Here is a 24,063-nt window from a genome sequence, read left to right as displayed (position 1 = left end):
TAACGAAGATTTATTTTATATATTTTATTGTTGAATATGCATCAAGCGGGAATTGAGGACGGAAAATGATGGAGGTCGATCTTGTAACCAAGGAACGCTAGTGCATTGTACGCATGCGCTACACAGGGCAGTACCAGTCCAACAAAAGATGATTTCGAAGATTGTTGTTGGCTGCCATATTGATCGTCATTAATGAAAAGATGTGTTGAACTTTAGCAAATTTTATCGCGGTTTGTCTTTAGGATACACTGCAAAATTCTTATCATTTATAGACGAGTGACCTTGCAATATGGCGACACAGGAAGGAAAGCTGCCCACAAAGGAACGCATCCTAAAACGTTAGTATTCTTAGCTGCTTTTTGCGCTCTTGCTGCATACTTGATGTACGGCAATGAAAACAGTGAAGCGAGTTATCAGGATACGTCCTCGCGGAAGTTTTAAATTGCTGTTAAGGTTTCTTCGCCAGTTAGTGGTTCGGAGTGTTGGTGATTACTATGGAATTAGGCTGTTTGCTCGGCGAAGACATTTTTCATGTTTTAGATGATTTAATATACGCTGTATTAGCTGGCTTATTGTCCGAGTCGAATCTGCGATGATTCGCATACTTGTTGGCGAAGATTGGCCGCTTCACCCTTTAACATCAACTTTCTTTCTTTTTTCAAAGATGTTCCGATGCCCCCAACACATCGACTGACTATAAAGGAGATCTTAGACGCGAATGGCAAACCGAGAGCCGATGTGATTAAGGCCCATTTTATCTTGGAAGGCCGACTTGAAGATGAAGCTGCTCTACACATCATAAATGAAGGTGCAAATATTCTTCGCCAAGAGAAAACGATGTTGGATGTGGAGGCACCTATTACTGGTAAGAGTATCTTTCTCTATGATGATATTATTTGATATATAAATACTTTTGTTCTTAGATCGGGAAAGGAGAGATGTTTGTGGGCTGGGCGTCTTACAAGTGACTAGGCCAGACTATCCGTATTACAATAACCAATCATTGATCGTACGAAAAAATTGACTTGCTAAGAAGGGGGTTGCATTGCGTTGTATGCAGCAATATGTGGCTTGCATTGGTTACATTTTTGGCTCTCGTTTCATAGCTGAAATTAATTTTGTGAACAAACCAATTTCTCTCTCCTTGGGCTCATAACGTGGACAGCAACCCAACGAACCATAATTTTTCAACCAAGTGTGTTTGTTAACTTGGAATGAACAACTGTACACCTGTATCTAATGAGCCTCATAGTGTTAGTCCATGGCAGTCTTTTACCTCTAACTGCTAAATTGTAAAGTTTTCTGTTGACTTGCAGGCAGGTGGTTATACACCTTCGGGTGTAATTCCACTTGATACAATTTAGGCCAGTATGTAGAAAAGGAAGGCATTAACATATAGCAGACACTACTAGATGCCATTTCAATGGCTGCCAATTTGCACTTCAGTCTTGCATGTTGTACCTGTGTTCACTGTGTTCTCTTGTTCAGTAAGACATTGTCATAATTGGATTTGTAGCACTGGACTGATATCAGGATGCCTTCTTTTACTTTCAATAATTTGAAAAAAGGAAACTTTTTTTCAAGAATTTTGGAAAAGCATGCTTCGCTCTAGATCATAAGCTAAAGCATATAAGTTATGCATTTTTAAATAAAGAAATTGTGTTTTTGTATTCCAGTCCTGGAAAATATATGTTTTATTTGGTTAAATTTTTTAGTAATATGAAATGAATCATGTTCATTCTTATCTAACTTTTAATCCTATAAAGCAAGTTTATTGGGAACATTAACAACTAATTATATTAAGATTAGCCTCTTATTTCTTAAGAATCTCAGGTTTTTTAGTTGTTAATCATATAAATTGATTCAATCAGAGCTGTGCAATCACAATAACAAGTACACATTTCACAGTCTTTCTTTTTATTTATGTTTTAATTCAATTATACAGATTTTGGTATGACACTCCCTTTGACATCCTCGTAGCCAATTTCCAGTTTCCTTATGCAATAATTTAAAATGTGATCAAGTGCAAATGATGTTTTAGCGATATTTTTACTCAATTCCATCCTTCAAAGGCCAATCATTTGTTTAATATATTGAAATTTAATTGCAACCAATTACATTAAAATCAGAGTTTTCAACTAGATTCCTTGATTGTTTGAAGTATTAGTCAGACATTTTCGTGATTAGTCATACTGTTTGTTCACTTAGAGTACTGAAACTAATCATTTATGCTTGAATTTGTTTTGGAATATTTGAAAAGGGAATTCTTCTACAATAGAAAGCAAAAATTTTGATCCATTTTATGCATCTCTGTATATATATATATTTTGTGTTTTTACTTTAAATGATTATAATTTAAATCAATACAGAAGAGTTTACAGAATTTCCTGGTGGCATTTGGCTATTAGTTTTGCTTGCATACCCTTCTCTACACACCCAATATCATGCTCAATACATTGTTATAATTCCAAGAATTTTTTGTACAAACTGCTTAGTATTTTTCTCTCGTAACAATTCTTCATTCTGATTATAGACCTTTGATTGATTCTTAAAGAATTAGTATTTCCATAGTTTACAAGGACTTTAGGACCATTCTGCTGGCCTACTGAATTAATTTATATATAACAGTTAAACAGACATTGAAGTTGATGACTCCATATGTTATCTCACATTTTATCTTTTTAATGATATCACAAATCATGAATAACATTGACCAACTTGCTCTCTTTTCCCCTTTCCTGTCTTTATAACCATGTAGTTTGTTTCAGTTCAGTTCAGTTTTTATTTTAGTTAATTCCTCTGTATACTTGCATTTGTTACAAACTCACATTAATCCACTTTTAAAAGGTATAAACAATGTAAAAGGAAGTTTAATAATTGAATAACATTATGGAGCAAATAAAGTGTAGACAAACAAGCTAGTATTATACACAGGGAAGTATTTAAAGGCGGAAATTCTCTCAGTAGTTTATAAACTAATTGAGGAGTGGGCACCCCTAGTAAATTATATGTGTGTGTTTTGCTTAATTTGTAATGCTAAAAGTAAAAAGTGTCTGTAAGTAGTTTTAAGTTATCCACAGAAAAATACTGTTTAAATGCATCAAATTAATGACGTAGAAGGAGCTTCTTCAATAGCTAGTACCACACTTTTGTCCTTGAGATATTTTTAGATATTAGAGTAAGTACTTGGTCAAAGTGATTTTATCTGGCAGTATGTGCATATTCAAGTATTTCAAGGTTTTGTATCACATTTGTTGCTTAAATTATTGCAAGTAATCTTGTTGTGTCCTGGTATTTTTACAGTTATTGAGGTTTCATTTAGTTTACTGAAGACATAAACTTGGGTAATTTTTAGAAATATCTAGATTCAGCACTTATGGTTTGGACAGAAGTTTTCAATGTACTTTTAGAATATTTTGAAGTTGAAATTCCTAAGAACTATTTTCCTTAGTACGACTTCTGAAAATGTTTAAAGAAATACAAAATGATTAAATTTTGTTTGCTGGTGAAACATATTCCACTCAAAGGAACTTTGATTATCATTTAATGTTACAAAAAGAAATACCCTACCTCAGATATTTAGGGAAATAGAAATTTCTTCTTGACTTACTCTTTGTAAAAAAACACAAATATTCTTCTGTAACTACCCTTCTTGTGTGGTTTCCCACTCATTCCTACTAGTGGAGCTTTTTTGCAGGGCTTTTGTGCTGATGCAGCCAGGCTATGAATTGCAAATTCTGAGTCTAGAATCATGCTTTTGCAACTCTTAATATATGTAATATAACAAAGCAGCCAGGGTGAGAGGTTTCATGCACTGTAGCTAACTTACTAAGGATGAAGCAAAGATGCACATACATACAAAAATACACATTGACTATTCCATATCCAAGACAATGGAAAGAAATACATGGTTTAAGACTAAAAAAAGGGAATTTGGCATTTCCCCTCTAATTCTAGTTTTCAAAATCTTTTGAAATGCTTGATAACATCTTATGTATCCCTTAGTAACAGAAATCTGAGGAAATATGGTCACTTTCTATTCACTCTGTTAAGATTGTATTTTTGCAATGTGCCAAGAACAGCTATTCAACTAGCTGAAATGAAGTTTCCATTAGGAAAGAAAGGGAAACGTTTTAGCTGTGGTTACCTGGTCACCCATCAAATACCGCATTCATTATTCTCAGATTGAATTACCAAACATAGAGTTCAATAAGTTGTTTGTTATTAGATTTGAAATCTGTGTATAGAATGGATGTCTTATTTCACTCTTAAATATACTTTTTACATTTGGTAAATGCTAGAAAGTATGGCAAACCAATATAAAGATCCATATCCCAATACATTTTACCTGATTTCAGCAAAATAAGGTAAAGAGATGATATCTCTGTTGAACAAACTCTGTAAGGACACAGTATCAAATATTGAACTGTATTGTATATTTGATATTGAATTCAGCCTGTTTGGTAATGTTTTGACCCAAGACCAACATACAGTGATTTGATATGAAAGAGCAAGAGCCTGTGCCTAAGTGACCATATTCTGGTCTGTTTGTTACAGGTACAACTAATTTTGCCATTAAGAAATTTTATATAGTGTTTTCATAGATTCTCTGATCCAAGTAAAGAACAATTATAAATATTCACTTTTGGTGTTTAGAACTTTTGGTGTTCTATGTTGCTACTCTAAATTTCATGCTTAATCAATCAACAGTCAATTGTCCATATCTAAGACATGGAGAGACATGGAAAAGTTACAGTTGCCTAATGTATGCATTAAGCATGTAACTCTTGGTAGCAAATTAGAACCATCCTGTTCTACACTCCAAAAGTGTGTACAGCTCTGCCTATACAACTTTATCACCAACCGGTAAAGCAGTAATTTTCATTATATTACATTTATATTATGTGTTATTGTTTAGCCACTAAGTGAAATTAGAAGATTGCACTCTCTTAGTGAGCCTGAATATAAATAGGAAGTGCATTTGATGCATATTAAAGTAGGATACAATGATTTCCAAATATTCAACTAGCAGTCGAGCTTAAGATCCCTAATTTACAAGTTGATGCCACTACAATCTAACAGATATTGAAAGAGCTGTAGGTTGGTGTACGCCTTTCTGTTGTTAAGATCCAAGATCGTTTTTTGAACTCATTAACACTATCATTATAAAGCTCACTAAACTAAATTAATTTTGTGTACTAAATGGATCTCTGTCTAATTAATGTCATAATTTTGTCATGACTTGGAGCAAGAATCGTATCCAGGATAGTCATGATAGCTTAGCTAGTAATGGATAAAATATCTGGGTTTTTCAACTCTTCCTGTTTACAGCTATCTTAGCCGCGTGTGCCAGAATTTGTACTACACTTTCCATCTGAAATTATTCTTCATCTATATTCCTGTCATGACTAATTAGTTCCTTGATGCTATAATCCCTCTCTTACATATCCTCTCAGATCCTTGTCTTCTGAAACACATGTTAAAAGAATCATAATATTGACTAGGGTGTTCGTATATCTTGCTGGTATTGTACTGTAACAATGTAGTCACTGTTCTTTGTGTTGCAAAGATTGATTATGCAGCCACGAAAACCAGTAATCTTTTGTGTGGGCTAGCACCAATGTATTTCCTTGAAGATCTTTATGAAAAATTCTTTATAAATTGTTTGTAACAATATTGTAGCTGACATTTACAACAGCGTAGCTCATATCCAGACTCCTTTCACGTAGCTGTTAATGCAAGACTGAAGCTTACATTATTTTAATGCAGATCGGCTTTATTGTCTATCATAGTTTTCTGGATTTGTAAAATTGAAAGAATTGAAAATGAACTTTATGCAAACAGTTTTCTTCAAGACGAGAAACATAATTCAGTTTTCCTTTGTATGCAAGACGATCCATATAAAACCTATTCATCATGCTTAATTACTATTGTTTACAGTATGCTGCGTTTTTCGTCACCTGCCTTTCGTTTGTCAATGACTGGAAATCATTTCCGCAAGTAGTTTGTTCGTTTTCATTCTTTGCAAAAATACTTGGCTGTTTATTGCTAGCCACATGAGAATTTTGAAGAAGATATCAACTTTCTGAACTTTATTCCTTTTTCGCTCATTCTCGACCCTTTTTGTAATATGATAAAAAGTTAAGTGACAAAAATAATTTTCTCTGCTTGCTTGTAATTTTGTTTAAAGTGGAATTATAAAGTTAATAGAGCGCCACAAGACTCACTAATTTTCGCACTTTTTTCTTCTTTCGAAAATCCCGATTGCCATCCTCGTTTCAGACCTCTTTGGGAAGCTCCTCCACTTTCAGTGCTTTGTAATTGATGTTGAAGCTAGTCACACATGTAAGCCAGTTACATAACTTTTCACTAGCTTTCGTAGCACCTGCATTAGTTTGCTTCGGTCAAACTCCTCTGTAATACTTCTCAAAGCCCATATTGAATTTGCTGTTTTGCCTAGAATTAATCGACATTAATGCTGCAAGAGATGGTCTCTTTTACATTGATTTCTCTTCTTTTTATTACCCCCAAACGAATTTTTTTGGCACCCACTGAGCATTACAGCGGTGTGTTAAAAGCCAAATTCAGTTTTATTTTATGTTTAAATCTTTATTGCGGTGTGGAAATGGTACTATGGCGTGGAGTTACCTCCCTACACACATCGCCGAATTAATTTCCATGTGAAAAAAACCTCTGTGCTTCTTGCTTGTTTCCGTCCCTCTTGGAACGTAGTGGATCACGGGTTGTTATCCATCTTACCTTCTCTATCTGTACCAGTGAATCCAATTTTGTCAGTTGTTTTTTGCCCGTCTAAAGAACCAATCACTTATGTACGTTTTCACCCCCAGACAGTGTCCGCATCCCTTTCCATGCGAATACATGACATTATTCTGTGAGATTCACTGCTTGAAGTGTCATCTGTTTCATCCAGCCCAAAAGCTCATCTAGTAGTCTTTGATCTGGAAACTAATGTCCACCCATATCAATAATGCATGTGACGAAGACAGGAACATTTGTTTACGATTCAAGCATACTGCATTTTCAGATTTTGCATTTTCACATCCAGATGTGTATTGTATATGATCGTCGGTGATGGATGATTTGAACCAACCAAGGAATTCTCTAGGGTGAGAAGGTAGAACCCTGAATTTCAAGAGAAACATTAAAAGCAAACTCTATATGATTTACCCCCGGGGATAGCGCGTTGATCTCCCCATTCCCCCGTGGGCTTCAGCGCTCAGACATCCTTGGCTGCAGATATATAGCTGTTTCATTTTAAGCTCATCTGAGCGTAGTAACTCATGTATGATGTATCTTACTATACCCGGTTGCACTCTGTAAAGCTAGCATTATAGGTACTATGCTTATCAATATTTAAAAGGAATGCTAGTGTTTTGCTGTTTATCCGGCTTTAGATGAACCTTTTTCGTAGTTTAATTGCTGTAGTGTATCTTTGAGGTCATTTTAACTTTTATTCAGTATATGGGATTTTCAATATAGGATTCTTCTCAATTCGGCAGTGTTTGTATCCTTACTCAGTGGCATATCCATGCTGGCTACTAATAAGTTAGCCGAAGGGCCTTTATTTTGATTGGCTTATATTCAAGCATCACCACCTGGCCAGACTTTCTTCTTTGTTCGTTTCAGTTACCTTCAATTGTATTTTTTAGTGACGTCAGTTGAATCGTGTTGAGAATTAGAAGTAGAAAATAAATCAGGTTTTGCTACTTTCCTAGATTCAAGACGTTCGAGGTTCTAAGGGTAGTTTTTGGTAGGCCGGACCATGCCTAATTTCTCTCTTTTATGACAGTGCTTGTGGCAAAAATATTTAGTACGGTAATATTTCGCCAGGCAGAAGTTTTGTTTTCTCGCCATTGGAAATTATATTCAAATCACGAAATCTTAGGACAAATATTTTTTTAAACCTTAAGATTTCTCCTTACGTTTTCGTATAGGTGTTGCTCATCATAGTGAACTGTTTTCGATTTTAGATCATAAATTTGGTAAAAGATTAGAGAATAAATGCTGATTTGGGCGAAATATGCTTTTTGCATTTCTTTTAATTTGTGACGTACATGTCACCTTAAGAGTAGCGAGAAAAACCTTTTTTCGGTGGCACAAAATTTAAAAATGGCTCTGAAACAAGCTATCATTTGAAAACATACTTTCGCTTTATGCTGAAAAGCTAAAATAGGTTTTATAATAATACTTTTTCTTATTGCTTTTTGAAAAGTTAATTAGATGACCGGTTGTCGGTGTAGCATTCCGCAAGGATCATGCCTTGCTCCTTTAAGTATTATGCCTAGGGGCTCAACTGTATGCTGTGTCCACAACTACATGAAAGGTTGTGACTTTTGTATTCAAGTAAAGCTTAATTTCTCAAAGGTCGTTATATTTGTCTGCAATTAGCCTGTCTTACATTTAATTTTTACTTTTTTACAGGACCGTTTCTATGATTTCACCACAAGTTAATATTTCATTTTCTCCCTTCGTTTTGCGCTCCACGCCTTTGCAAATCTAGGATTTGAAAAGCTTTCTTTTCTCTGGCCTAATTAGACATATGTTGCATAAGTTATCTGAAATGTAGCCGAAACGAACCAACAAAGGATAAGCGGAAAGTGATCAGAAAATCCTGGTGTTTCTATTATAAATCAATGTTGTAACAGTGAATTTAATTTATCTGTGACAATGTAGATCAAATTTGCAAACAATTGATAATCAAGAAAACCTCTTTGTTTATTCTTAGTGACCGAAATTACTGCAATTTTGGCCTTTGTAAGAAACTTTTTTTAATTCCTTAATGCACAGAAACCCGTAAGATTTTCGTAATTATTTTTAGCGAAAATTTCGTCAATTTACGGACAAATGATTCAGTTTGTTTGGGTTTCATTTCCTTTTATTAATGCTGTTGTAATCTCTGGTTCCTGTTGAATCACAAAGTATTTTCCCACATAGTTGATTTGTGTTTAATGTTGTAAATGGAAAATCTGAATCGGCTAGTTGGAGTTTTGTCTTCATCTTTTTATAGACATAAAACTGCATGGACATTTTCCCAAATCATACCTTTGTTTTTATGGATACTATTTACGGCCTCTCTTGTTAACGGCCTCTTTTCATGTCAACTCAAAAACTAGACTGTTTCTTCAAAAATTGTGTAATTCACAGAATAAATCCAAAACTCATTCGGAATTCTGGTCTTTATGAATCTTTGTTTATGAAGTGGCCGATAAGTCAGAGTCTGGAAACCGTCAGGGAAAATGGAGCGGGTCGAAGTACTCTCATCTGTGTTTTGACACGGTAAGATCGAAACGGTTCCTGAACCTAGAAATATTCCCATTGTCAGTGTACCGCTCTGCCGCTTTTTAGTAATGCTTATTCACCACTCAAAAACCGAAAATTTCCATCTCCAAATATATTCAAAAACGCTTTTACGCCTTTGGTGATTAGAAAGGTGCCGAATTTAGAGAAAATTAGAGACGACCTTCATATATTAGGTAACTTTATACAGAAAGATAAAGGCAAGAAAAGTGTCATTTGTCAACGGCGAAGTCCCTTCCCATATAAGATACCTTCCCAGGGCCCAATTCACGAGGGCGGACCCCCCAAATTTTTGGTGAGCAAAGTTTTTCCATAGAGGCCCTGTTTTGAAGCCCCTCCACCTTGAAATTTGTGGCATGGGACCTGTATTTGTATTTGTATTTGTATTTGTATTTGTATTTGTATTTGTTGTTACCTAGCATTCGAAGGTAGTTTTTAGGACACTGAGAAGCTATGCTTATCAAGCAGTATCCTGGCCCTTCCTCTTGGTGTGACCACACCTCATGATTCCTACGCCTGGAATTATGGAGAGCTGGCGACTCTGCCCTTTCTGAGTGAAAGTTTAGCCATGTCAGGGAGTCGCACCACGGACCCTTGGATCTGTGGTCAGCGCCTCTAACAACTGAGCCATCCTCGCACCTTGCATATGGATGAAGCTTGTAAACTAAAGAATACATAGACAAAATCATCAACCTTTTTTAGCTATTGTCTCCCATAAAGGGTGTTGCATTTTTTGTTTCATCAAATTTTTCATTTAAGTGATAATCTAGTCTAGTTTGGGTATTTTTATTCCAAATAACAGATACAAAGCGATGAAGGGGAGATTGTTGTCATCAAAGGCACCAAACATATATTCTTAAGCGAAAGTTGAGCATATTCACGAGCGTTCGAAAGGGTTGAATTTATCTCTCTAAGTACCAAAGTCCTGTAATTTTATTAAAAGTCTCTCACATGGCACATTCAACCTTTGTCTTCGGATCCGTCGAGGCTATAAAAGGGGAGCTTAATTGAGAGGGGGGCCTAAAAGAGAATTTACGGTATTATTTATGACAGCTAGCCACATGAGCCGGAAAATTACGAGAAAGGCGAGGGACCTTTATCTCCCAACCACGAATTTGTTATGGAAACAACAGAAAACCGATAGGGAGTTTTCGGGAGTCGATCAAAACCCCTACCCCTTCCCCCCGGCTTTTCCGATGAATAGTATTAAGGGGATTACACAACAAAATTAATCATTACTTTTGATTAATCATAGGTTAAGCAATTTGGAAGCAAGCACCAGTTATTTAACCATTCATTCGAATTTGCTGCATTGATAACCCTCATCTGTTTGCAGCTGACCAAACACTGTGGTGCACGCACAAGCTTAAAAACTGGTGGCTGGATAGACGCTCTGCTTTGAAATTCAAATGAATACACTGGTAGATAGAATACTGCCAGGTGTGCAAACCGAACGCCATATAAAGCTAATGTTGGATCTACTATCAACTTATTTCAAACAGACAGTCAAAAATTTCTGCAACTGTTTCTTTGCACATTTTGTCTAATGTTTAAAATGTTTTGTTTGTTGGAAGATCAAAGTTGAATTTATTTTTTCTTCAAATCTGTTTTTTCTTGTCTCATGACGCATGGGTCGGCTCCTAGTTTTCTTCCTTTCTTTTTTTCGACTGAGTTCAGGTAGTGAGTTCTTTGTAGAAGCATTCATCTACTTATTATTATTCTTGCTCAGCTTCTCCTCGCTCATCAGTGCGTTGTTTGTATCGTTACTAGCTATTCATTTATGTGGCTTTTCCATATACTTTTGTCACCTGTTATGCCTGTATCCTGTATTTCTCTATTTCTCTATTTCTCTATTCAGATGTGATGTTCACTGCGAGTGAACATTGTGATGTTCACTGCGAGTCCGTTTGCCATTGATGGTACCCCCATCAACCCAAACGCACTGTACCTGATCAACATACCTGATCAACAACTCGAACACATCGTGTCTGATCAACTCGAACACGCTGACTACCTTTATTTGATTGACTACCTTTATCCACTAAACTTTGCAAAGGATAAAATTAGAAGTCATCGCAATGTGTTTGTCGGTGCTTATGTGGTATTGAATTATAGCATAGAGCTGCTTTTTCAACTACTTAGTGCTGAGTTAGAAATCCTACGATTTTATAGTATGCAATCATCGTGATGTTCCTTCGATTGGCCGGCCTTCGATTGACCGGCTTTCGATTGACCGGCTTTCGATTGACCGGCTTTCGATTGACAGGCCTCCGACCGGTCTTTGATTGATGGGCCTTCAACTGACTGGCCTTCAATTGGCAGGCCCTCCATTGACCGGCCTTCGATTGACCGGCCTTCAATTGGCAGGCCCTCGATTGACCGGCCTTCAATTGGCAGGCCCTCCATTGACCGGCCTTCGATTGACCGGCCTTCAATTGACCGGCCCTCGATTGACCGGCCCTCCATTGACCGGCCTTCGATTGACCGGTCTTCGATTGACCGGCCTTCGATTGACCGGCCTTCGATTGACCAGCCTTCGAATGACCGCTCCCTCGTCTGTCACAACAAAACCAGATGATCAATAAAACACTGTATAAACTCTCTTCCATCTAATATATTTTCACAGAAAATGAATCAACGTTGAGTGGCAGGGGGGGGGGGAGTACCCAATCTCAGCATCATCTGTCAAAAACAGAAGGGTCTCATCTACTTTGATACCCAATGCCTGTATCATGAGTAACAGCTCTCATCAAGCTGAGTTTTACGCGGAATCTCGGCTTAGCTTTGTCCACTATCAACGTATATTGTATATTCTATATAATCGACGTGTTTTACACTATGCTGATGAAATTTACAATGGTAAAAGTATAAGCATAGGTTGTGCTGGAGGAAAAGATATGATGTTTCGTTATCACATTCGAATGTAATATTACAGAATATCATGTAATATTGTAAGTGTGAAATTTTTGCTTTTTTGCAGTTTGTGGGGACATTCATGGACAGTTTTACGATCTGGTAAAGTTATTTGAAGTTGGCGGGAACCCAGCAACAACGCGGTATTTATTCTTGGGAGATTACGTCGATAGAGGATACTTCTCAATAGAGGTAAGAATTATGAATAGCAAATTATCTTTTAAACATGCGCTATAAAAGAGTTTTTCCCCTCACCCAGTGTCAATCCTGATTATTCAAGGTGTGTCAGCACCCCATTGAGTGAGGGCTACTTTTTACGGCCTTTTATTGTTGCAAAACAGAACCGTCAAAAGGCTTGTCGATTTCCCCAGCCCAAACCTACAGTTTCTCATAATTCCCGCAGTGCCGGACTTAACGTTCCGTACATCTAATTTTGTTATTAAAGAAAAGCACACATCCAACTGTTTGAAGTCGACGAGTATAATACCCATAGGCAAACTGTTACAATGACACATTTTTATGGTTAAGGCTCGGTGTGTGTGTGTTATTTTATTTAGAGTCGAAATTTCCATAAGATTAACGATTTTCTTTTAAGTTTACAAAATGTAATCTGATCCAAATCGACTAGAAGTATCATATTGCTACGCAAGGTTTAATGATTCCCTCCCTCTCAACTCCACCCTCCCCCTTCCCTTCCCCTTCCCCACCCCTTCCCCTTCCCCTTCCCCACTCCACCAGGGTAACAAAGTGTTGGGCTGCACCTGTTGATAATCTTTAAATGGTACGTAACGAGAATTGTCCAAGATTTTCATCCCCTGAACAAATTTTTAAACCCAAACTTTAATTAAAATTTTTGAGCTAAAAAATATGTTCGTAAGTTCTCTTTTTTTATTTACTTGAGTGGTTATCGGGAGGAAACATTATTTTTTTGCAAACCAGAAAATTGAATGCTGCATAATAAATATTTTAAGAAGTAAATTCATGCTAGCAGATTTTCGTCTGCAGTTACAGGCGAAATTAGGCTTGTATCATTGTAAACAGGCGTCGTCTGCAGAGAGTCATTTGCTTTTGATGCGATCACTGAAGTTTCGTGTAATTTTATCAGCCATTGTTTGCAATTGACCGTCGATTAAACTAGTCTTCAAAACCAGTGTGAGATAACGAGTGTGATCAATTTTAAATTCACCTAGTGTTGTAGAACGCAAATCGCGACTCAGCATATTCGAGTATACCCTCTTCTGTTATGATGTTTTTAATGCCTACTTATCCATACATTCGTTAGCAATTCGAGCATGTGATAATTTGATAATTTTAAAGTTCTATCTAATGCACGGAAGGCCTATCACTTAAAGTAGCAAATGTCAGTTATTAAAAGTTGGGTCACATCGACAATCTTTTTCTCCAACTTAGAAGTTCAGAAATTTTTTTACATTGAATTAATTGAAATAATGGGTATATACTAATTAATTTTTTTATTTCACAGGTTCTTATCTATTTGTCGCTCAATTTTTAATTTTCTTTTTCAGTGTGTTCTATATTTGTGGTCACTGAAAATTTTATACCCTAAAACGCTGTTCTTGCTACGTGGAAATCACGAATGTCGGCATTTGACTGAGTACTTCACTTTCAAAACTGAATGTAAGTAACTGGTGTTTGAGTAGCAACGGCATTATTATCTAGCCGTGCAAGTTTTCATAGCTGCACGCCGTAAATCTTTTAAATTCGTACTAAGCGGTGTCCCTAGCAGCGAGATTCCACTGAACATTTTTAGATTTTTTATGCTACAAGACATTATTTGACATATTGGAAGGAAATTAGACCTAGACAAAGTGATCCATTTGCCTCGTAAAGCAAGAATTTTGTGATCCGCCCCTCAGATTGTTATGACGTCATCGAATGCTTATAACCAATATCATTCAAATTTCACTGTTTACATTCTGATGATTGGAATGTTTTATGCAGCCGGATCCTAAAAGCGTATCAATATTTGTGTATACCTTCAGCATATAATTTGTTTTAGGCTTTGTTTTAGACATTTTTCGAATACCAATTTTTTACTAAATGATATCAATAATTTTATTCCAATTAACCGTAGGCAAAATCAAATATTCTGAAGCTGTTTACGATGCTTGCATGGAAGCATTTGACTGCCTCCCCTTAGCTGCTCTTCTCAATCAGCAATTTATTTGTCTTCACGGCGGGCTATCTCCCGAGATACATACACTGGATGACGTCAAAAAGGTTTCTCATTATATTTGTTTTCTAGATTTGCCCTTGCTAAACCTTCTGTCTTCATAAAATGACCTTCTATTTCCAAAAATGACGTAAAGATTTATTATTATTTATATTCAATTCACTGTTTATGAAATTATCATCCTATGGTCTCCATACGCTTCACAGTAGATTCATGTAAAGCCGATAGAATAGCAACTTGAACAACTAAAACTAATTTTATAACATAATTAATATTCTTTGTAGAATGACCGGAATTATTAATATTCTCTGTAGATTGACCGGAATTATTAACATTCTATGTAGAATGACCGGAATTATTGATATTCTCTGTAGATTGACGGGAATTATTGATATTTTCTGTAGATTGACCGGAATTACTAATATTCTCTGTAGATGACCGGAATTACTAATATTTCTGTAGATTGGCCAGAATTTTTAATATTCTCTGTAGATTTACCGGAATTATTGATATTTTCTGTAGATTGACCGGAATTACTAATATTCTCTGTAGATTGACCGGAATTATTGATATTTTCTGTAGATTGACCGGAATTACTAATATTCTCTGTAGATTGACCGGAATTACTAATATTCTCTGTAGATTGACCGGAATTACTAATATTCTCTGTAGATTGACCGGAATTATTGATATTTTCTGTAGATTGACCGGAATTACTAATATTCTCTGTAGATTGACCGGAATTATTGATATTTTCTGTAGATTGACCGGAATTACTAATATTCTCTGTAGATTGACCGGAATTACTAATATTCTCTGTAGATTGACCGGAATATTTAATATTCTCTGTAGATTGACCGGAATTATTAATATTATCTGTAGTTTGACCGGAGTTACTAATATTCTCTGTAGATTGACCGGAATTTTCAATATTCTCTGTAGTTTGACCGGAATTACTAATATTCTCTGTAGATTGACCGGTTCAAAGAACCGCCGGCTTTCGGACCAATGTGCGATATACTCTGGTCCGACCCGCTAGAGGATTATGGCAGTGAGAAAACGAACGAACACTTCACACACAACAGTGTAAGGGGCTGTTCATACTTTTACAGGTAAACTTTTGTCTTTTCTTACTTTCTTTTAAATATGATAAGTAAAACAAATTAATTATTTAAAAAGCTCTGCAATGCGATGTCTTTCCAGATACGTTTCTCAGTCCATTATTCTTTTAGTGTTGAATTGGTTTCTTAATCAAGTGAAACTTCATTGGAACTGTGAAAAATTGTATGATGGTGGCCATATATTGAAAGATCCTTACAACACCAAAGCCCAATGCTTTAAACGTTGGTCACACCTGGGAAACGGCCATTTTAAACAAAGACACAGATTGGATATCTACTTTATCTTGTCAATAGTTGGGTATTCCCTCGGCTGAATTTATATCCATCAAAGATTACAGCTTGACTAGATTTTTGCCTGTAATTCAGAAGATCATTGGGCCGAAACAATTTTATTCATAATTCGGACGTTAGCCTTTTGTCCCCCTAACAGCAAGTTTTTACCCCTTGGCAACATTGGGGAGGCTTCCCTAACTAATTATGCTGTAGGCCCAGAATAAATTTCCGCCGTAACAGGCATCTTCTTGCCCTTCTTTTTGGATCTATGCGATTCATTGTAGATGCAACCGTTTTTAAACTTCCACAAAAACTTAATCAGCTTTTATCACAATGTGAGAATTAGGAAAAGCACTTGAAAGATAGCTCTTTTCATAGAAAAAGCTTAACCGTCCTGGTAAAAGCCTAATTGACTCCAGTGGAAATGGCTGGAGAGTCACAGGCGAAGGAGTAAAAGTTGTGATACGAAATTTTAACATATATTATACGTAGCGTGGACTAGTGTTTTCCTTACACAGTTTGTCACCTGCTTTTTCAGCCAATGGTTTATGCACATCTTGGAGATCGATTCTTAAAGTTCTTTGCTTGAAACTGAGGCTCCTTCTGTTGCTTGAAACTGAGGCTCTTTCAATTGCTTTAGACTGAAAGTCTTTGCACTTCTTGATGCTATTTGAGTTGCTTTCAGTTGATATTTTATCCTACCTATTTTATCTTAAAAATTCCCTAAAATGTCTACAAGACTCATGTTTTGTCGCTCTTCTCTTTCAGCTATAGTGCATGCTGCGAGTTTCTACAGCAAAATAATCTGTTGTCAATTATACGTGCACACGAAGCTCAAGATGCGGGGTATGTATCTGCGTTCTCTGTTCAGTGATATAACTTCTATTTTCTTCCGTGAAGAGTAGCCTCTTCATTACAGTCAGTGAGAAATATTTCTTGGTTGGATATAATTTCGTTTTGATAATTGACCTTGTATCCAGTAATAAGCTTTAGAAAGATGTTTCCTTGTAAACTTAGTCTGATTTCTCCTTTTGCAAATCCACCCGTTACTTGGCTGCTAATTATTTTGTTAAAACACCGGATCTGTGGTCTATAGATCAGGCCTTAATGTTTGATTTCACAGCAAACATGTGATATCTAAGTATGTGTAGATACCCAGTGAATTGTCGACCCAGGTATGTTTATGGACTCAAATATTAGCACGAAACTCCGTCAAATGGAGGCTGCGGATTTGTAGCTAATAAAGTTTGAAAGAAGAGGTCTTATTTGCGAAATGGCAGTTGTTGAGATTTTTATAGCTAATGAAGATGGGAAAACGATTACTACGATGCTGACGTCATGATATGGGAGTCCGGTTGTGTTTGGAAAATAGATTGGAGAATGTAGTATGGGAGAAAAAAATGGGATATTTTATGGGTTATGAATAAAAGCGAAGTTACCCTGTTGCGTTTCTTGGTTATAACCTAACTGCAAAACCTATTAACGAAGCTTTTGTTGTGAAAGTGTTGTAGATGAACAGATATGTACCTACGTGTACATCTTATTACTAAACTTAAAGTTTTCCAAAATATTTTGTTTCTTTTTGTTGTAACCCCGTGTAAAGCTATCAAGAAAACGCATTTGTCTTTCTAGTTATCGAATGTACCGTAAAAGTCAGACTACTGGTTTTCCGTCGTTAATCACAATCTTCTCAGCACCGAACTATTTGGATGTTTACAACAATAAAGGTATGCACGACTTAAGAGTTAGATTGTTGCCGTAAGTCTTATCTCAAACCAAACATATTCAAATTTAATCGGTTTTTGTGACTCGTATGTTGATCCGTTTATGAGATCACATCGATTGGACAGCGAATGCAAAGAGCCTTCCACCTGAGCCGGTGAGTCGAGCAGGTGTATGCAAGCTCAGAATAGATCGTTAGAATTTTATTGTAATTCGTCGTTGATGATGACTGCCCTGCAAAACAACAAAACCATCCATTTGCTTAAAGCTAATAAACCAGTTGTCCTACTAATATGATTTGCCGTTTGATCTAAATTTAATTAGCTGGATGTCCCATGCTTCATCTGATCGAAGAATTGTGTTCAGTAACAATGTTTACCTTTCTCATTTTGTAAGGCCTTGCCAGATGTAGAATCAGGACTAGAAATTCAAACAGTCATATGTTTAATCATTGTTTTCTGTTTCTCTCCTAAACAAATTTAAAATACAGTTTACGGTAACATGAAACAGGAGTTGTGACACGGGGGCCAAAGGAGCTTAAGCATGCTTCATAAGCTTTCAGTTAACCGGGGGTCTTCGGCGAATAACATCCCCGTCTCTCTTGGCTGAGCCCAGTAACATCGGCACTAGATAGATTCCTACTAAACTTTTACTTCAGTTAACTCCACCGCTAAAACAACTGGAGCAGCCATTTTGTTCGTTTTTGTCTTCCATCGCTTTTTAATGTTTTAAACAAAACAAATGGGAAGCAAATTACACCCCCCCCCTCGCCCACTCAAGTTCCCCTTCTGACCGCTATTTAGAAAAGTTTGGCGAAGTTCAGTAAAAAAAGATTAGTCGTGTTTTGCCACCATTGATCAACTTCGCTATACTTTGGAATTATTTAGTTGTATTTTCTTTCTTGTAGCTGCGGTTTTGAAGTATGAGAACAATGTTATGAACATCCGGCAGTTCAACTGTTCCCCTCACCCATACTGGTTGCCAAACTTCATGGATGTTTTTACCTGGTCCATTCCATTTGTAGGAGAGAAAGGTAATGTTATGCAATTTCAAACTTTTATTGCTTTGAAGCAAGGTCAAAACTTTTGTTGATACTAGCAAGCTCGTAAAATGGAAGAACAGCTTGTAAAGCAGTTTTATTTTGGTCTGCTCTTCTTCCTTGTTGTGACGGAGTTGTTGTGACATGCAAAATGCCCGGAAGAGGTATATCATGTTCTCGCAAGACTCAAGCAAACAGTTAATACTGGGTTTATACATGATAGCTCCTTGCAATGGGAGCCGCTTTTTAGGGGGGGGGTTGGGTAAGGGGATGTTGCTTCCCTAAAATTGCAGGCGTTTGTCTTAAAAGGCAGTCTTAAAAGCACTGAATGTTCTTGAGACTTTGTTTACAAATTATTTTGCAATATTCCGCCGTAAACATACGGTTTTTTCTTCTTCTTTTTTTTCTGGACACATTCTTACGTTCTTATTTTTTGCAAACCCAGCCACGGTGAGTGTACCCTTATAAGCAGGAGTGTGATGTTATTTTATTCTAAGATTTGAACCCCTAATTCCTACTGTCATTCCTCTTTCCATAGTGACCGAGATGCTTGTTAATGTACTGAACATTTGCACCGATGAAGAGCTTACGTCTGATGAAGAAGACATCGATGAGCAAACCTCTGCAAAACGCAAAGAAATCATCAAAAACAAAATACGCGCTATTGGTAAAATGGCTAGAGTGTTTACAGTTCTCAGGTATGACCAATTACCTGCCATCGATGTACCGCTAACGTCAGCTTTCAATAATGAGTTCAGTTATCCCCCTCTCTCCCTTGGAACAATGTTTGTTTTCTTTAAAACGTTGTAGGGGATTAGGAATTGTAGGGTGTTTGTTATATTTTTCTTAACTATCAACTTTGTCCTTGGGAGATAGGCGAGGGAAAGCTCAATAGTTGTATTCAGGAAAAGAGATTAAAAGCATAGATACACAGGGCAAGCTACTAGGTTTTCCAAGTAATTTTGAAAGGAATTAAGTTTGTGATTATTAGCTGTTTTGTGGTACTAGCTTTCACTGATAAAGATGCTCTAAGGGTATCGTTACATTTTCTTCTTGGAACTTTCTGCATATATATTTTCTAAAGATACTTTCTAGGCTATGTTATTCATCTGATTGATTCTGGCAGTATTACAGCCCTGCTTTGCACTAGAATTTTGGCTCACTTTTTAAAGATTAGATGTTCAAATAATGTAATGAAGTTATTCAATGCCAGTGGTTTAAAAGGCCGGATGGTAATGTGAATCGTAAAATTAAGGAGGTAGCATCCTGCCTCGTTTTGAGTGCAGTTTTGAATGCCTTTTGAACAATCAACAATCGTTTTCACTTACGTATAGAAGTAGTAGAGATATAGGTAAAGAATAGTTGCGTGATGATTGCATTACGCGGAGTTGTAACTGAGAACGTTCCTGTTCTATACGACTTTGCGTGTAGGGAAAGAAATATTCCTGACCTTGAACTCGCCACAAAATGCATTCATACTTCATACTTTAGATGTTCGTTGGTAGCCACCTGCCTTGGTAATCTCCTAATCAATTTATTTCTTTCATGAAATATCGAAATCGATCGTCTCAATAGACTTATGTTTAAATTTCTGATGATGTAAATGATATCTTACGTTTCCAATTAAATGCAACCTTTTTGAAACAATGCTGCTTGTTGGATAAGTTAATTTAGAACTTTATCCCAAGAACTTAATCTTGTCCCAAAAGCCTATATTCTCTTATAGATTTTCTCTTGCTTCGATTAAAACTAATCTTCAAACATAGTTCTCAGATATCACATTCATCGATCTCAGTCAGAAAAAATAAAACTGTTTTTGTAGTCTAATGTGCTGTTTGCCTGTTTCAGAGAAGAGAGTGAGAGCATCCTGCAGCTGAAAGGTCTCACGCCATCAGGTGCTCTCCCAGCTGGTCTTCTAGCAGGAGGCAAGGACTCTCTTTATTCCGGTAAGCCAGTTTCTTTCCTACCATGCCGTGCGTGGGTGTTTGACGCCGTTGCTCTTTTATAGCGAAGTCGTCAGTTAGTTTTTTCGTTAGGGTTAGGGTTAGGGTTAGGGTTAGGGTTAGAGGTACTAGGGATGTCCTTCTTTGGGATTTCCTATTCGGTTATTCGGTCTAAAATTTAACGAATGTTCAGTAATTCGGCGAATATGGGCGTGGCACATTTGGTCTGCCAGGGTGGTGGTGGAAAAACTACCATCTGAAAATGCATTTCATGGAAGTAACCAACCATCGATTACACAGAACTATTAATTACATTTCCATTCCGTACCCTTTTGATTCATTGACGTAGTGTTTTACCTAATTTCGAAGTAAAGTGGGCAACAATTTTATTGACGAACTTGATGCACTGTAAGCTACAAGACACACAGTCTAAGCAAACAATAACCTTGTTCGGGTTTTCTTTTGTCAAAGGCAAAAATCAGCTTTCTGAGTTGTAGAATTTGTCCTAGGGTCGGTTAATAACCCCCTTTTATCCATTCTTTTGACTTCAACTCTACAATTGCGCCTAATTCTCGTTAAAACTAAGAGTCGATTTAAAATATTTCTTGTTAGATAAGGACCCTATTACTACGAAATAGTTTCGCCTCACGAAAATGAAATCTGCCTTTCAACAAAAAGGTTGTTTGGCATTTATCGCAGATCTTTTTGGAAGCTTCTCATATTATTGACAATATAAATCCATTTTTTTGACAACTTTTATTGGCATTATTATAGTTTTTCTCATTATTGTTATTTAGTTTTTGCTTTTCTCCCCGTCCATTTATTTTCAATTATTTAAGAATCTTAAGTTTAGTTTCCAAATCTGCTAGATGGAAGGACGACCGTGCTCTTCCAATTTTCTGAAACATGTTGTCGAGAAGAGCAGCCTCGTCGATTTTGTAGGTCTAGAAACACTGTTATAACAAATGATTCTGCCATCGGTCAACATCTTTTAGACAACCCAGATTGTGTCAAACTCTATAATGACGACATGTTTCGCAATTGGCAGAGCCCGGTCGTCCTTCCATCTAGCAGTTTAGGAGTCGATCTACATACAAACGAAAAAGCCGCCATTGTGTGGACAGAAGGAGTTAATTTTCTCTCTTGGTCTCCAAGGGTAATTTTCCAAATCTCTTCTAAACCTCATCAAAATCCCATCGAGACCTTATAGAATATATCAAGTCAAGTTAAGTAAAATTTTGTTGAACTTTAAAAGCAATTTTAACAGATTGTCATGCTGTAAGACTTAATTATTTATTATTACTCCCAGCTTTAACTGAACTAGCACCAAATCACAAAATTGCTGGATTCGATGAGGCAAAGAGTCTGGATCGAGCAAACGAACGCATGCCGCCAAGGAAGCAGTCGCTGGAACGCAGCAGCTTGCCAAGTAAAAACAAAATTGGTAAAGTTTGACGCATGGACTTAAGCTTATGAAAACATTAAATTTTAGTCAACTTTCACAGATAAAATGGCAGGAGATTGTGTTAAAAGAAAAGCAAGGACTCCTGGTTATAAAAATGTCCCGGACAGGTCTACAACGCAGCTACAGATTGTATTGAGATGGGTAGATGTGCAGCGTCCTATGCCTGTCTGTCGGTAAAATGGCCATTATTTATTATCCATGCATATACAGTCCTTTTATCGTGTAAGAATCTTGGCCATTTGCTTGAATGGCTGCTTTCTAATAGTTTTTATTGAACTGTCATTGTTGTCTGCAGATTGTTCCAGAGGTGTATCTTGTTTCTTTTGCTTCAAAAATTTAACAAGACTTAATGCCAATTTTGGTTATAAGCATCAATTTTCAGTAAATGATATATCTTGTGTTCCTTTGCCTCCGATAATGCGCTTGCCAACATCCTAAGCGCGTACCTACATTCTTACTAGAACTGGCCACTTTAGACATCAGTAGAGCCAGGGACAGCAAGAGTGTAGCAAGTCTTTGGTAATAGCGCTATTAACTTTAATGCATACCAACTAACTGTATTATGGAAAGTTAAAGTTTTTATTATTCATTTACAGTCAAGATAGGTGTAGTGTTCTAGACTCTTTTTTCGTTTTGCTCTGATTTATCTACTCCTTAGGTGTGGAATTAAGTAATTTACCTAACACAATTATTCCCTTTATCTATTTCACCATCATAACTTTGTACCATTAGATTATGGTTTTTTATCTGTTGATACTTCGTAGTAATTCTGTCCTGTAATTGTACTCTCAACATCATCAATGTTTCGCGGATCTGTTTTCATGGAGCAATGTGCACCTCTGGATTGAACTGTGATTAAGGGTTGCATGTTTTTGGTTGAAACATTCGCTTTCAAATGTTTTTAATGTTTAAAGAATGCTTGGATACAATAGCTTTGAATACGGTGATCCCAATTCTTCAAAATCCATATTGAATTTTAAAAGTTTAGTTAGTTGTACACTTGAAACCATTCACGGATGCGTTTTCATTTTTTCAAATACGTTAGGGCCTATGTACCTGGCCTTAGGTGGTAATGTACTCTACTTATATAACTTGTTTAAAAATGCTTACTTACGTATTGATTCCTGTACCGTTTCTAGTTTTGCGTTTACATGAAGGGTTATTTTGCTTTTGATTTCGGTGGGATTATCCTTCTTCAGGTAAATTAAGGTTGGCGATTGAAGTGTTCTCAGTTTTTAAGGCGTCAGAAACAAAAAGCAGATATCATCATTTTTTCTCTCGTGTAAAGAGTAGGCTTATCACTTGACACAAGCATAGAATTGTTGTGGCAATGGCATCTTCTACTATTTACTGGAGCTACAACATGTGAAAATTGTTAAGTTACTATATTTAAAGCACCCTAGCTTGATCACATCCTGTTAGAGACTTCTTTCAAATAATCTAAAAAGGCTTTTAAAATTGAACTAAATGGCCAGGTTTCTATCTGTCTATAATAATTTCGTTTTTCAATGTAATGATTATTTTAAGACAACGTTATAGAGGATCATATCAACAAGAGTGACTCAAATTCTACGCCAACCTCCCTTTCAACAATTTCTAGATAATAATTTTTTCCCTTTTTCTCAATATCCAAGTTAGTTTCTTGATTGCAAATTTTGACCGTTGATTAGACGTCAGTAAAATGGCAGTTGCATGTAAAGCACGCTTCGCAGGTATTTGGCAGGAGGAAGATGATTAAGAACAAGTAATTTTGCTTTATGGATATTTCTCAAAAATTGCTGCTAGATCGTCCCTTTTTTGCCTCCAAAGTCTTAAATATTACATGAGATACATACTGTATGTATGGAAGCATCTTTAAAACAGATAAACCTAAAATCCTGTTTTCCTGAACCTGTCAACCAGTGTACAGTTGTGTACACTTTGCGGATAACTAACCCGCCTCCCCCCCCCCCCCCTTAACACATGTAAACAATGTAATTTGCCCATGAATGCAAAGAATGACAATATTTATGTGTCTGTGATTTCCAGATGCACTTGTTTAAGTTCATTATTCGTTAACTTGCTATCCAAGCATT

At 36.5% G+C, this 24,063-nt stretch overlaps 1 protein-coding gene across 1 annotated transcript; it reads left to right on the top strand.

The window, feature by feature from the left end:
* The first annotated feature begins 143 nt into the window (after positions 1-143).
* LOC135690121 (protein phosphatase 3 catalytic subunit alpha) lies at positions 144-23,772 on the top strand. Its single transcript, XM_065207593.2, has 12 exons — positions 144-338; positions 665-865; positions 12,299-12,423; positions 13,758-13,869; positions 14,327-14,472; positions 15,398-15,537; positions 16,588-16,665; positions 17,452-17,546; positions 18,449-18,574; positions 19,119-19,278; positions 20,429-20,526; positions 21,833-23,772. Exons 1-12 carry the CDS (start codon positions 290-292, stop codon positions 21,976-21,978), a joined length of 1,476 nt encoding a protein of 491 aa, XP_065063665.1. The 5' UTR covers positions 144-289; the 3' UTR covers positions 21,979-23,772.
* The last annotated feature ends 291 nt before the right edge of the window (positions 23,773-24,063 follow it).

The sequence above is a fragment of the Rhopilema esculentum genome, chromosome 5, assembly GCF_057945365.1.
Source record: "Rhopilema esculentum isolate cy_ngs chromosome 5, ASM5794536v1, whole genome shotgun sequence".
In the NCBI taxonomy this organism is placed as follows: Eukaryota; Metazoa; Cnidaria; class Scyphozoa; order Rhizostomeae; family Rhizostomatidae; genus Rhopilema; species Rhopilema esculentum.
This window is presented reverse-complemented; position numbering and strand designations above follow the sequence as displayed.

Bases quoted from the DNA above. Each gene is read 5' to 3' on its own strand.
- LOC135690121 (XM_065207593.2), top strand. From the start codon at position 290: ATGGCGACACAGGAAGGAAAGCTGCCCACAAAGGAACGCATCCTAAAA. The intron at 866-12,298 runs GTAAGAGTATCT...GCTTTTTTGCAG, and splicing joins TGTGGAGGCACCTATTACTG to TTTGTGGGGACATTCATGGA. The intron at 14,473-15,397 runs GTTTCTCATTAT...TATTCTCTGTAG, and splicing joins CACTGGATGACGTCAAAAAG to ATTGACCGGTTCAAAGAACC.